The 16,262-nt window shown below is 45.5% G+C and overlaps 1 protein-coding gene across 2 annotated transcripts in view; it reads right to left on the reverse strand.

The window, feature by feature from the left end:
• Positions 1–16,262, reverse strand: part of mindy4 (MINDY lysine 48 deubiquitinase 4) — a 194,725-nt gene that overhangs the window by 26,838 nt on the left and 151,625 nt on the right. For both annotated transcript variants that reach the window (XM_080213582.1, XM_080213573.1), the window contains exon 15: positions 5,293–5,454. In XM_080213582.1, coding sequence (XP_080069708.1) covers positions 5,293–5,454 — 162 coding nt within the window. The remainder of the gene's footprint in view (positions 1–5,292; positions 5,455–16,262) is intronic.

Here is a 16,262-nt window from a genome sequence, read left to right on the forward strand (position 1 = left end):
CGCCTCCACATCCTTCTTGTAATGCGGGGACCAGAACTGCACACAGTACTCCAAGTGCGGCCGCACTAGAGTAGTGTACAGTTGCAACATTACACTGCGACTCCTAAATTCAATCCCCCTACCAATAAACGCCAGGACACCGTACGCCTTCTTGACAACCTTATCTACTTGATTCCCAACTTTCAGGGATCTATGTACACACACACCTAGATCCCTCTGTTCATCCACACTATTCAAAGTCCTCCCGTTAGCCCTATACTCGACACATCTGTTGCTCCTACCAAAGTGAATTACCTCACACTTCTCCGCATTAAATTCCATCCGCCACCTCTCGGCCCAGCTCTGCAACCTATCTAAGTCTCCCTGCAGACTATGACACCCTTCCTCACAATCAACCACACCTCCAACTTTGGTGTCATCAGCAAATTTACTAATCCACCCAACTATACCCTCATCCAGATCATTAATAAAAATTACAAACAACAGTGGCCCCAAAACAGATCCCTGAGGCACACCACTCGTAACTGCACTCCATGATGAATATTTACCATCCACCACCACCCTCTGTCTCCTATCCGATAGCCAATTCCTGATCCAACTTCCCAGATTACCCACAATCCCATACATCTGCATTTTCTGCAGAAGCCTACCATGGTGAACCTTATCGAACGCCTTACTAAAATCCATGTATACCACGTCAACTGCCTTACCCCCATCCACCTCTTTGGTCACCTTCTCAAAAAACTCAATAAGGTTAGTAAGGCATGACCTACCCGCTACAAAACCATGCTGACTATTTCTAATCAATTCATTACACTCCAAATAACTATAAATCCTATCCCTAATAATTTTTTCTAAAACCTTGCCCACAACAGAAGTAAGACTCACCGGTCTATAATTCCCGGCAAAGTCTCTGTTCCCCTTCTTAAACAATGGGACAACATTCGCTATCCTCCAATCCTCCGGGACTACACCAGAGACCAATGACGACCTGAAGATCTGAGCCAGAGGCTCTGCAATCACCTCTCTAGCCTCCCAGAGAATCCTAGGGTAGATCCCATCCGGACCAGGGGACTTATCTATTTTCAGCCCCTCAAGAATTTCCAGCACATCCTCTTTATCAACCGTAATACTGTCTATTTTACACCCCTGCAACCCAATGTCCTCCTCAGCTATATTCATGTCCCCTTGCGTGAACACCGAAGAGAAATATTGGTTCAATACTTCTCCAATCTCCTCCGGTTCCACACACAACTTCCCCCTGCTGTCTGTAACTGGCCCTAATCTTGGCCTGACCAACCTTCTGTTCTTGACATACCTATAGAACGCCTTAGGATTCTCCTTAATCCTATCAGCCAAAGTCTTCTCATGTCCTCTTTTAGCCCTTCTCAACTCACTCTTCAACTCCCTCCTAGCCAATCTAAAGCTTTCTAGTGCACTATCTGAGCCCTCCAATCTCATCCGAACATAAGCCTCCTTTTTCTTTTTAACCATCGACTCAACTCTTTTAGTGCACCACGGTTCCCTAGATCTACCAAATCCACCATGCCTGACAGGGACATACCTATCAAGGACTCGCAGTAGTTGCTCCTTGAAAAAACTCCACATTTCAGACGTTCCCAGTCCCTGTAATCCCCTAATCCAATCCATGCTTCCTAATTCACTCCTGATAGCCTCATAATCGCCCTTACCCCAGCTAAAATTGCTGACCCGAGGTTCATGCCTATCTCTTCCCATCACTAAGGTGAACGTAACCGAATTGTGGTCACTATCACCAAAATGCACACCAACTTCCAAGTCTAGCACCTGGTCTGGCTCATTTCCCAGCACCAAATCCAATATAGCCTCACCTCTAGTTGGCCTGTCTACATACTGAGACAAAAAACCTTCCTGCACGCTTTGTACAAACACTGACCCCTCTAGCGAGCTAGAACTATAGCAACTCCAATCAATATTCGTAAAGTTAAAGTCCCCCATAACAATTACCCTATTACTTTCACTCCTAACCAGGATTGTCTCCGCAATCCTTTCCTCAACCTCTCTAGAACTTTTAGGAGGTCTATAAAAGACTCCCAACAGGGTGACCTCTCCTCTCCTATTTCTAATCTCCGCCCATACTACCTCAACTGACAAGTCCTCATCAAACTTTCTGTCCGACACTGTGATACAGTCCTTGACTAGCAATGCTACCCCACCCCCCCTTCTACCTTCTTCTCTACTCCGACTAAAGCATTTGTACCCCGGAACCTGCAACATCCATTCCTGACCCTGCTCTATCCATGTCTCAGAAATGGCCACAACATCAAAGTCCCAGGTACTGATCCACGCTGCAAGTTCATCCACTTTATTGCGAATACTCCTCGCATTAAAGTACACGCATTTCAAACCCTGCTCCGCCCCACCCCCACTATGCCGTGCCTTGCATTCCCCAACTATGCCCCCCTCACTTTCACCCCCTTTCCTCACTATCCCTCCCCCCCTCCGAATCAGTTTAAACCTTCCTGCATCGCTTTTGCAAATTTACCCCCCAGGATATTGATTCCCCTCTGGTTAAGGTGTAGACCATCCCTCTTATAGAGGTCCCACCTTCCCCAGAATGAGCCCCAATTGCTCAAGTACCTGAACCCCTCCCTCCTGCACCATCCCCTCAGCCACGAGTTCAAACTTTCCCTCTCCCTATTCCTTTCTAAACTATCCCGTGGCACAGGCAAGAGTCCAGATATAATTACTCTTTCTGACTTCGCCTTTAGTTTCCACCCCAACTCCATAAATCTTTGCTTAATATCCCCTTCCCTTAATCTCCCTATGTCATGTGTCCCCACATGAACTATATCCAAAGATTGCAACAACAATATCTTCAAACTCCTCTGACCATTGCATTCTATGCCTTACTGCTCTGATTTTCTCCTCTCCTTCTCTGTAGGTATCGCCTTCTTGATGGGAGTACTGACCAGTGATGCTAGCACCCCTCTGTACCTCACTGAAGTAACAAGTAAACCCAGAATATGAAAGAAAGACGCCTTCATTAAAGTTTCACAACTGTGTCTGATTCTGGCTTTAACCAACATCTGCACGATGGACTTCATTCTATGTTGCATCTTCTAGAATTCAGGCAACCACTTACTTAGAGACCGGAGCCGGCTAAGGACATAAACGGACAGAAAAATGAGCCAGGCTCACAGAGCATCCAATAAGAGGCATGGCAGAGAGTGGCATTCATAAAACAGCCAGTATAAAATTGACTCCTGTTCCTGTCCCGCCATTGCTTCCTCACCTGGCTGAGGAATGTGAAACTGACTGAAAATTAAAGGTATTTTGAGTTTTCTGTTGAATGTAGATTTGTTGGCTTCACTGCAGTAAGTGGGCGATTTGAGAAAATGGCCATTGACAGATGGAGCATTGAAAGGTGAACTGACGACAGCATCAGACAGTGATGGGAACTGGTGTGCTAAAGGAACAGGAAACGGCCTGCGACATAAAACTTGGCTTCTAAGCTGACAAGTTGTTTTTGATGTGACGAAGGTGCTGGGAATCAGTCATTTGTTGATAAGCTCATACACCATCTGGGTTCAGCACCTCCTAAAAATAATTTTTATTCCACTCCAGGCCACAGAATCTCTACATTCAGCCCATCAAGTGTGTATCTCACCTCATGGAAATTTGTTCACTCAGTGCTCCCTGTTCCGTGCCCTTTTTGTGAATGAATTGTGCTGGCTCTGATGAAACTTAACTCATGAATGGCAACACCTTGATCCTCACTAAAGCCTCTTCATCCTTACTAAAGCCTTGGGGCAGCACGGTGGCACAGTGGTTTGCACTGCTGCCTCACAGCATCAGGGACCTGGGTTAGATTCCCGGCTTGGGTCATTGTCAGTGTCGAGTCTGCACGTTCACCCCGTATCATAAGAACATAAGAACATAAGAACATAAGAAATAGGAGCAGGAGTAGGCCATCTGGCCCTTCGAGCCTGCCCCGCCATTCAATAAGATCATGGCTGATCTGTCGTGGCTCAGTTCCACTTTCCCGCCCTCTCCCCATAACCCTTAATCCCTTCTCTTATCAAAAACCCATCAACCCGCTTCTTAAAAATATTTAGCGAGGCAGCCTCCACCACTTCAACGGGCAGAGAATTCCAGAGATTCACCACCCTTTGAGTGAAGAAGTTCCTCCTCAACTCCGTTCTGAACCGCCCCCCCTTTATCTTGAGGCTGTGCCCCCTAGTCCTACTGTCTTTTTTGAGCGGGAAGAGTCTTTCCACCTCTATCCTATCCATCCCATTCATCATCTTATACGTCTCAATGAGATCTCCCCTCATTCTTCTAAACTCTAACGAGTACAAGCCTAGTTTATTCAGCCTCTCCTCATAGCTCAACCCCCTCAACTCCGGTATCAGCCTAGTAAACCTCCTCTGCACTCCCTCCAAGGCCAAAATATCCTTGCGCAGGTGCGGCGCCCAAAACTGCACACAGTACTCCAGCTGCGGCCTCACCAATGCCCTATACAGCTGCAGCAAGACCTCCCTACTTTTATATTCAATCCCCCTCGCTATGAAGGCCAGCATCCCATTCGCCTTCCTGACCACCTGCTGCACCTGCAGGCTGGGTTTTTGCGACTCATGCACAAGGACCCCGAGGTCCCTCTGCACCGTCGCCTGCTGCAGTTTTTCGCCACGTAAGTAATAGTCCTTCCTACCATTCTTCCTACCAAAGTGGACCACCTCACACTTGCCAACATTAAATTCCATTTGCCATTTCCTGGCCCATTCGCCCAGCCTATCTAGATCCTTCTGCAGACTCTCCACACCCTCCGCACAATTTGCCTTTCCCCCAATCTTGGTGTCATCAGCAAATTTCGACACCCTACACTCGGTTCCCTCCTCCAGATCATCTATATAAATGGTAAATAGCTGAGGCCCCAGCACCGACCCCTGGGGCACCCCACTAGTCACCAACCTATCTGCGTGGGTTTCCACTGGGTGCTTTGGTTTCCTCCCACAGTCCAAAAATGTGCAGGTTAAGTTGATTGCCAGGCTAAATTCTCCCTAGTTTCAGGAGTACTAGCTAGGGTAAACATGTGGAGTTACAAGAATGGAATTATGGTAAGTGCCAACTCGACGGGCCAAATGGCCTTCTTCTGCACTGTAGGGATTCTATGATCTCTCCACCTGGGTATATTTTTACCATTTGCTACACCAAAACCAGTGGGCTGCGGACACATACTGTACGGCTATCACAGAGCTATCCAATAATACGCAATGGCCAGCCCCAGGCTCTGGCTCTCAGGACACATACCTTGCAGATACTGTAGTGTTCAAACAATGATAGCAGTCCGATGTCACTGCGTCCAGAAATTCCTTTCAGGATTGTGATGTTGCCGTTGCCAGAATCCAGTTCGACGACGTCGTTGAAAACATTGGAGACAGCTTTGCCAGTTAACAACAGATTCACCAGCTCCTGCAAGAGGAAACAACACATTTCTTACCTTTCTTTTGATTTTACATATCAGCTGTGAGAGCACTACGTGTGACACAACGGTTAGCGCTTCTACCTCACAGTGCCAGGAGCCCGGGTTCGATTCTCAGCTTGGGTCAGTGTGTGTGCGGAGTTTGCATGTTCTCCCCATGTCTGTATAGGTTTCCTCCGGTTTCCTCCCACAGTCCAAAGATGGGCAGGTTAGTTGGACTGGCCATGCTAAATTGCCCCTTAGTGTTAGGGGGTGCTAGCAGGGTAAATGTGTGGGGTTATGGAGATAGGGCCTGGGTGGGATTGTTGTCGTTGCAGACTCAACGGGCCAAATGGCTTCCTTCTGCACTATAGGAATTCTATGACTCTATGATGATTCCCGGCTCGGATCACAGCCTAAGCGGAGTCTGCACATTCTCCCCATCTCCGTATGGGTTTCCTCCAGGTGCTCCGGTTTTCTCCCACAGTCTGAAAGACGTGCTGGTTAGCTACATTGACCCGAACAGGTGCCAGAGTGTGGCGACTAGAGGAATTTCACAATAACTGCATTGCAGTGTTAATGTCAGCCTGGCTTGTGACTAATAAATAAACTTTGCTTTTTTCTATTACCATTAGCATTTAGACAGTTACATGGATACGATGGGTATAGAGGGATAAGCAATTGGGACTAGCTTAGGGGTTTAAAAAAAAAGGGGCGGCATGGACAAGTTGGACCGGAGGGCCTGTTTCCATGCTGTAAACTATGACTCTATCTGCTCGGTGTCAGAGCTCATAGGTTCAAGCCTCACTCTATAGATCCAAGATGGGAATCTATGCTGACATTCCAGTATCAGAGGTGCCTTCTTTCAGTCAGGATGTTACACCAAAGCTCAGTTACCTTGCAGGTCATAAAATCAAAGCCCAGCAGGGCTGATCCAGCCAGCATTCATCTCTCAACCAACAGCAGTAAAAAACCAGATCATCTGTTTACTCATCACAGTGTTGTTGGCAAATTGGCAACATAGTCAACATGAGAACAGAGAACAAGTTCAAAACAATCTCAGTTGACTGCAGAAATGTGGGCAACCTGAGGATGTTAAAGTCAGTAAAAAGAACAAGTTCTTTTTATTCTGTTTAAGAAACAAATATCCCAACAATACGCTGATGACACCAAAGTCGGAGGTGTGGTAGATAGTGAGGAAGGGTGTCATAGTTTGCAGGAAGACTTAGACAGGTTGCAGAGCTGGGCCGAGAGGTGGCGGATGGAGTTTAATGCGGAGAAGTGTGAGGTAATTCACTTTGGTAGGAATAACAGATGTGTTGAGTATAGGGCTAACGGGAAGACTTTGAATAGTGTGGAGGAGCAGAGGGATCTAGGTGTATGTGTACATAGATCCCTGAAAGTTGGGAATCAAGTAGATAAGGTTGTTAAGAAGGCATACAGTGTCTTGGCGTTTATTGGTAGGGGGATTGAATTTAGGAGTCGTAGCGTTATGTTGCAACTGTACACAACTCTGGTGCGGCCGCAATTGGAGTATTGTGGGCAGTTCTGGTCCCCACATTACAGGAAGGATGTGGAGGCTTTGGAGAGGGTGCAGAGGAGGTTTACCAGGATGTTGCCTGGTATGGAGGGGAGATCCTATGAGGAGAGGCTGAGGGATTTGGGGTTGTTTTCGCTGGAAAGAAGGCGGCTAAGAGGGGATCTTATTGAAACATATAAGATGATTAGAGGTTTAGATAGGGTGGATAGTGATAGCCTTTTTCCTCTGATGGAAAAATCTAGCACGAGGGGGCATGGCTTTAAACTAAGGGGGGGTAGTTATAGGACAGATGTCAGGGGTAGGTTCTTTACCCAGAGGGTGGTGAGGGATTGGAATGCCCTGCCTGCTGCAGTTGTAAATGCGCCTAGTTTGGGGGCGTTTAAGAGGTCTGTGGACAGGTTTATGGACGAAAAGGGATTGGTTTAGGTTAGTGGGTCATTGTTGTTTTTTTTTTAACTGGTCGGCGCAACATCGTGGGCCGAAGGGCCTGTTCTGCGCTGTAATGTTCTATGTTCTATGTTCTACATCCCAACATTTATGGCTTTTGGAGTACTGTTTTCTTGTTACACAAAAAGAGAGGCTTGCATCTATATAGCGCCTTTCATGACCTCAGGACAAAAGCCAATGTTGTAATGCAGGAAATGCGGCAGCCAATCAGAACACGGCAAACAGATATTTTATTCAGTCATGGGATGTGGGCGTCACTGACTGGACTCATCCCGAACTGCCCCTGATAATTTGGTGGTCAGGGACCCGTGTCATGCACTATTACAGTGCATGGCATGGAACTGTTATGGCACATAAGAAGGCCACCTTGATCCACTGGCCGGAACTCTACCATCTCGTCCACCATGGAATCAGCACAGGTGGGGGTCCGACAACGGAAATCCCACTGACCTCGGGCAGGAATTTCCAGTATCGTCCAAGCAAAGCGGTAAAATCTCACCCATGATCTGCACATTGGATCTCTGAATGAGCAAATTATCTGGAGCCATTCCTTCGCCTACTCCCTGTAGCACTGCATATTCTTCCTTTTCAGATAACAGTTTAGTTCCCCTTTTACAGCTTTAATTGAACCTGCCTCTGCCACACTCTCAGGGAGTCCCAAACCTGAGCCACTCGTTACATGAAACTGCACATCATGCTTGCTTCTCTTACTAATTGCTTTAAACCTGTGACCGCTCATTCTTGATCCTTCCACTTATTTCCCTTATCTTTCCTGCCCAGCCCCATCATTATTTTAATTATCTCTATCAAATCTATTTTCAACCTTTGTTTCTCCAAGGAAAACTGTTCTAATCTGTCTTTGTAACTGAACTTCCTCATCTCTGGAACCATTCCCGTGAATACTTTCTGCACCCTCTCTGACGCCTTCACTTGTCTTGTTATTTCAATGTTGTTAGGAAGGAAATTCCAGGATTTTTGATCCTGTGACAGTGAAGGAATAATGATATGGGTCCAAGTCAGGATTGCGTGTGGCTTGGAGAGGGACTTGCTGTTGCTACTGTGCCCACGTGTCAGCTGCTCATCCTTCTAAGTGGCAGAAGTCATGAGTTTAGAAGTCGCTGTCGAAAGAAGCTCAACGAATCGCCGTAGTGCACACACTGCCGCCATCATTCATCAGTGGTAGAGAGAATGACTGTTTCAGTTGGTGAATGTTTGTGGATGTGGTGTCAATCAAGCGGGTTGCTTTGCCCAGGATTGTGCCAGGGTTCGTGAATATTGGATCTACAATCATTGAGGCACGTCAAAAGGTCGTGAAGCTCAATCCATCACGCAAACCAGCCTCCCATCCACCAACTCTGTCTATAATTCCCGCTGCCTCATCAAAGCAGCCAGCATAATCAAGGACCCCACGCAACAGGCATTCTCTCTTCCACCATCTTCCGTTGGGAAAAAGATACAAAAGTCTGAGGTCATGTACTGATCAATTCAAGAACAGCTTCTTCCCTGCTGCTGTCAGACTTTTGAATGGATCTACCTCATACTAAGTTGATTTTTCTCTATATCCTAGCCATGACTGTAAAACTACATTCTGCACCCTTTCCTTCTCTATGTACGGTATGCTCTGTCGGTAAAGCGCACAAGAAACAATACTTTTCATTGTATACTAATACATATAACAATAATAAATCAAATCAAATCAAAGTCCAGCGTACTACATCACATTCTACCTTGTTATTGGTAGACACTTTGGTGAGTTAGTCTGACCTGTTCTTGCAGCCACAGAATTTGTATGGCTGGTCCAGTTGAGTTCCTGGTTGGGGTTACCCAAAGGATATAAGCGATGATAATGCCATTAAATGTCATAGGAAGACAGTCAGTTCACTCTTGTTGATCATTGCCTGGCACTTGTTGCCTAAGGCTTGATAAATTACAACAGCTGCTGAGTAGTTGCAAATGGTGCTGAACATTGTGCAATCATCAGTAACATTCACATTTCTGAACTTATGATGGAGGGGAGGTCATTGACGAAGCATCTGAAGATTGGGCTGAGGACACAACCCTGAGGAACTCCTTCAGCAATATCCTGGGACTAAGAAAAGTAGCCTCCAACAACCACATTCTTTGTGCTAGGAATCACAGCAACTAGTGAAGTGTTACCCCCCAATTCCCACTTGCATCAATTTTGCCAGGGTTATTTGATACTATACTCGGACAAATACTGCCTTGGGGTCAAGGGCAGTCACTCTCACCTCACCTCTCAATTTTTTCTCTTTTGTCTGTGTTTGGGACAATGCTGTAATGAGATTAGGAGCGCTGTGGCCCTGGCAGAACCCAAACAGAGCATCAGCAAGCAGCTTGTTACTGAGCAAGTGCCACTTAATAGCGCAGCAAACTACAAAGGATCGAGAATGAAGCCCTGTCCATCACACAAACCAGCCTCCCATCCACTGACTGTCTACATTTCCCATTGCCTAGGAAAAGCAGCCAGCATGAATAAAGATCTCAAGCGCCCCGGACGTTCTCTCTTTCAGCTTCTTCCGTTGGGAAAAAGATACAAAAGTCTGAGGTCATGTACCAACTGACTCAAGAATAGCTTCTTCCCTGCTGCTGTCAGACTTTTGAATGGACTTACTTTGCATTAAGTTGATCTTTCTCTACATCCTAGCTATGACTGTAACACTAAGAACATAAGAAATAGGAGCAGGAGTAGGCCATCTAGCCCTTCGAGCCTGCCCCGCCATTCAATAAGATCATGGCTGATCTGAAGTGGATCAGTTCCACTTTCCCGCTCTCTCCCCATAACCCTTAATTCCTTTGTCTGTCAAAAACCTATCTATCCGTGACTTAAATATATTTAGCGAGGTAGCCTCCACCACTTCAATGGGCAGAGAATTCCAGAGATTCACCACCCTTTGAGCGAAGAAGTTCCTCCTCAACTCCGATCTAAACTGCGCCCCTCTTATCTTGAGGCTGTGCCCTCTAGTCCTGCTATCCTTTCTAAGCGGGAAGAATCTCTCTACCTCTAGCCTACCCATCCCTTTCATTATCTTACACGTTCATTATCATTATCTTATACTACATTCAGTGCTCTCTCCTTTCCTTCTCTATGAATGGTATGCTTTGTTTGTATAGTGTGCAAGGAACAATACTTTTCACTGTATACTAATATGTGACAATAATAAATCAAATCAAATCAGTAGATGGCTAAGAGGAGGTTGATGGGTAATTGGCCAAGTTGGATTTGTCCCGTTTCTTGTGTACAGGATATACTGGGCAATTTTTCACATTTCTGGGTAGGTACCAGTGTTGTAGCTGTATTGGAACAGCTTGGATAGGGGCGCGGCTAATTGTGGGACACGCGTCTTCAGTACTATTGCCAGAAAGTTGTCAAGGCCCATTGCCTTTGCAGTATCCACAACTACCACAGACAGCGATAATGATCTGATAACCTGCTTTTATTTCTTTCAGTGATATTGGTTGAGAGGAATGACTCAGGACACAAGTAAAAGGACTCTTTTAATAAAATAAATAAAGTAATCCAATAAAAGAAGTCAACAATTCCCTCAAACAGCTAAATGATTTTTTTTGGTGATATATTTTAAGAAGAAAATGTTGACCAGGACTTTAGGAGAACTTCTTACCCTTTGTCAAATAAAGCAGTTGGGTACGTCAGCTCAACAAATTTGATTTAATATCTCATTATAAGGATCGTAGTTCCAGGGGCAGGGAGCTCCAGAGGCGGTAGCCTGGAATATCTGCTCAACTCCTGCAGTGGGGTTTGAACGCACAACATTCATGCTTATGTGGAAAATGGTTAAAAATTTCACCTGGCTGGTGTTGACTGTTACAAGGGCATCATAAGAACAAGGAACAGGAGTAGGCCATCAGGCCCCTCGAGCCTGCTCTGCCATTCAATAAAATCATGGCTGATCTTTTTGTGGACGCAGCTCCACTTACCCGCCCAGTCACCATAACCCTTAATTCCTTTACTGTTCAAAAATTTATCTTTCTTTGCCTTAAAAACATTCAACGAGGTAGCCTCAACTGCTTCACCGGGCAGGGAATTCCACAGGTTCACAACCCTTTGGGTGAAGAAGTTTCCCCTCCTTATTTTGAGGCCATGCCCCCTAGTTCTAGTTTCACCCGCCAGTGGAAACAACTTCCCTGCTTCTATCTTATCTATTCCCTTCATATGTTTCTATAAGATCTTATAATAAACATATAATCTTATATGTTTCTATAAGATCTCCTCTCATTCTTCTGAATTCCAATGAGTATAGCCCCAGTCTACTCATTCTCTCCTCATAAGCCAATCCTCTCAACTCCGGAATCAAACCAGTGAATCTCCTCTGCACTCCCTCCAGTGCCAGTGTATCCTTTCACAAGTAAAGAGACCAAAACTGTACACAATACTCCAGGTGTGGCCTCACCAGCACCTTATACAGCTGCAACATAATCTCACTGTTTTTAAACTCCATCCCTCTAGCAATGAAGGACAAAATTCCATTTGCCTTCTTTATTACCTGCTGCACCTGCAAACCAACTCCTTGAGATTCCTGCACAAGGACACCCAGGTCCCTCTGCACAGCAGCACGCTGCAATTTTTTACCATTTAAATAATAGTCCATTTTGCTGTTATTCCTGCCAAAATGGATAACTTCACATTTACATTTCATGCAAAACATAAGAACAGAACCAATGGATTTAGAATATAATCATACATCATCAAAGTCAGTTATCCTAAAGCACTAAGCCCTCAGAATATAAACAGTGAGCTGGGGGACAAAAATTACACTTGCACTTACATTGTGCTATGACATTTGGTAATACAGTGCTTTGGTGAATCTTTCCAAAGCTTTTTGTTAAGTGTGGAGCAATGGCTACACCAGGCAGACCACCGTTAGCTGAGACCAAAAGAGAAAATGCTGGAAAACTTCAGCAGGTCTAGCAGCATCTAAGGAGAGAAGAAAAAAGGTTTTTCTCACTTTACGGGTGTTGCCAGACCTGCTGAGATTTTCCAGCATTTTCTATTTTGGTTTCAGATTCCAGCATCCGCAGTAATTTGCTTTTATGTACTGTCAGCTGTGTATCATGCAAACCTGCAACTGAGCCAAAGACTGCCACATCTCGAGCTTCCCACCCCTCTCAAATTACATAGGAATGGCAAAGTATCTCAAAAATTTGGACACCAGGTTTCACGATGCTGGTATGCAGTGGCTCTGCGAGTGGTATTTTCCACGAACAGGATGCTGCCGACAGTCCAAAAAAAACATTCTGCCCAACACACAGTTGAGCAACATCTCGTATGAATGTCAGTGCTGAGATGAGGCCAGGTACACAGCCGTACAGCATAATGTCTACCTGATGAAATCAAACTGCAAGTACATTTGGTTCTTTTCAATAGGTAGGGTACAGACTGTACTCCTACACTTGCAAATCCCAAAACATCTGCTCTTAGATGTAACTGAAGAATTTTGAAGCACTTGCTGAGCAATCCTGAGTATGCTAATAACAAAGAACAAAGAAAATTACAGCACAGGAACAGGCCCTTCGGTCCTCCAAACGTGCACCTGCCCGACTGAACTAAAACCCCCTGCCTTTCCAAGGACCATGTCCCTCTATTCCCATTCTATTCATGTATTTGTCCAGATGCCCCTTAAAATTCACTGTCATGTCTGCTTTCACTACCTCCCCAGGCAGCGGGTTCCAGGCACTCACCACCTTTTGTATAAAAAAAATTTGCCTCATACATCTCTTTTCAACCATGCCCCTTGCCTCTTAAACCTATGCCCCTAGTAATTGATTCTTCCACCTTGGGAAAAAGATTCTGACTATCCACTCTGCCCATGCCTCTCATAATCTTGTAGACTTCTGGCAGGTTGTTCCTTAATCTCCGTCGTTTCAGTGAGAACAAACCAAGTTTCTCCCTCCTCTCTTCATAGCTAACGCCCTCCATACCAGGCAACATCCTGGTAAATCTTTCGTGCACTCTCTCCATAGCCTCCACATCCTTCTGGTAGTGTGGCGACCAGAACTGAACACTATATTCCAAGTGCAGCCTCAGGTTCTATAAAGCTGCAACATGACTTGCCAATTCTTAACGTCGATGCCCGGCCGATGAAGGCAAGTGTGCCATATACCTTCCTGACTACCTTCTCTACCTGCATTGCCACTTTCAGCGACCTGTGTATCTGTACACTTGGCTCTGAGGGTGGGGGCAAGTGGGCGGGGTCTCTGCGGACAGTAGTCTTGATTATCTGCTGAATTCCTGCAGTACGACTTGAACGCATAACATTCTTGCCTGGATGGAAAATGGTTAAACACTTCGCCTGACTGATGTTGACTATGATGTGGGTATGCCGGCGTTGGACTGGCGTAAACACAGTAAAAAGTCTGACAACACCAGGTTTTAGTCCAACCTATTTATTTGATAATATACTCGCAAGCTTTCGGGTTAGCCCCTTCGTCAGGTGAATGGAGAGTTCTGGCCTCAGACAGAGCATATAAAGCACAGACAGTTTAGATAATCAGTAATCTCTAAACTGTCTGTGCTTTATATGCTCTGTCTGAGGCCAGAACTCTCCATTCACCTGACGAAGGGGCTAACCCGAAAGCTTGCGAGTATATTATCAAATAAATAGGTTGGACTAAAACCTGGTGTTGTCAGACTTTTTACTGATGTTGACTATTACAAGGGCATCATGCAAAACATATGAACAGAACCAATGTAGGGTTTAAACTAAATCACACGTCATCAAAGTCAGTTACCCTAAGCCCTCAGAATATAAACAATAAGCTTGGGGGGTTGGGGGGGGCGGGAGGGGGAGTTACAACTTGCATTTATATCGTGCTATGGCATTTGGTAATACAGTGCTTTAGTACTGAAAAGACAGGCATCTTTCGAAAGCTTTTTGCTGAGTGTGGGACAATGGCCATCTCAGGCAGAGTAAGAAGTCTCACAATACCAGGTTAAAGTCCAACCAGTTTATTTGATAGTAATCCCACAAGCTTTTGGAAACGGTGTCCCTTCGTCAGGTGTGCTGAAAGGACGGTCTCAACCGGGAACTGGGGTTCATGTTGCACTATCTGTAACCCCCATGACTTACCTGGGCTTGTAAAATCTCACTTACTGTCCTGTCTGGAGACAATACACATCTCTTTAACCTGTGCTAATGCTACCTCCACTCATATTGTCTGCATCCTTAAGAGTTGAATAGCAGGTTAGCTGTAAAGACTCACATTCTAATCAGTATTCTGTAAACTGTGTGTGACTTCATATGCCCTTCTCTGATCAGAATCTTCTGCACACCTGACGAAGGGACACCGTTTCCAAAAGCTTGTGGGATTACTATCAAATAAACTGGTTGGACTTTAACCTGGTGTTGTGAGACTTCTTAGTGTGTTTACCCCAGTCAACACCAGCATCTCTACATCATATCTCAGGCAGACAACTGTTAGCTGAGACCAAAAGAGAAAATGCTGGAAAACTTCAGCAGGTCTGGCAGCATCTAAGGAGAGAGAAAAAAGGTTTTTCTCACTTTACAGGTGTTGCCAGGCCTGCTGAGATGTTCCAGCATTTTCTATTTTGGTTTCAGATTCCAGCATCCGCAGTAATTTGCTTTTATGCACTGTCAGCTGTGTATCATGCAAACCTGCAACTGAGCCAAAGACTGCCACATCTCGAGCTGAAAAGCTCCCCACCCCTCTCAAATTACACAGGAATGGCAAAGTATCTCAAAAATTTGGACACCAGGTTTCACGATGCTGGTATGCAGTAGCTCTGCGAGTGGTATTTTCCACTAACAGGATGCTGCCGACAGTCCAAAAAAAACATTCTGCCCAACACACAATTGAGCAACATCTCGTATGAATGTCAGTGCTGAGATGAGGCCAGGTACACAGCCGTACAGCATAATGTCTGCCTGATGAAATCAAACTGCAAGTACATTTGGTTGTTTTTAATCACGTACAGACTGTACTCCTACACTTGCAAATCCCAAAACAAAACATCTTCTATTAGATGCAATTGAAGAATTGCAAAGCACCAGCTGAGCAATCCTATGTGTGCTAATAACAAAGACCAAAGAAGAAAGAAAATTACGGCACAATAGCAGGTCCTTTGGCCCTCCAAAACTGCACTGACCATGCTGCCTGACGTAAGTAAAACCCCCTATCCTTCCAGGGACCATATCCCTCTATTCCCATCCTCTTGTATTTGTCCAGACGCCTCTTAAAACTCACCATCATATCTGCTTCCACTACCTCCCCCGAGAGGGAGTTCCAGGCACCCACTACTCTCTATGTAAAAAACATGCCTTGTACATCTCCTTTAAACAAGGTTGCTCACACCTTAAACCTGTGCCCCCTACTAATTGACTCTTCCACCCTGGGAAAAAGCTTCTGATTATCCACTCTGTCCATGTCCCTAACAATCTTGTAGACTTCTAGCAGGTTGTCCCTCAATTTCCGTTGTTCCTCTGAGAACAAATCAAGTTTTTCTAACTTCTCCTCATAGCTAATGCCCTCCGTTCCAGGCAACATCCTGGTAAATCTTTTCTGTACTCTCTCCAAAGCCTCCACATCCTTCTGGCAGTGGGGTGACCAGAATTGAACACTATATTCCAAGTACAGTCTAACTAAGCTTCTGTAACGCTGTAACATGACTTCCAATTTTTAAACTCAATGTCCCAGCTGATGAACGCAAGCATGCCATATGCCTTCCTGACTACCTTCTCCACTTGCGTTGCCACTTTCAGTCACCTGCGTACCTGTACACCTGGCGCTGGGGCCCCCGGGGTGGGGGCTCTTTTGGGGGGGTGCAAGGACCGGGGC

Source organism: Carcharhinus amblyrhynchos, chromosome 2 (genome assembly GCF_965287045.1).
Source record: "Carcharhinus amblyrhynchos chromosome 2, sCarAmb.v2.hapA, whole genome shotgun sequence".
Lineage (NCBI taxonomy): Eukaryota > Metazoa > Chordata > Chondrichthyes > Carcharhiniformes > Carcharhinidae > Carcharhinus > Carcharhinus amblyrhynchos.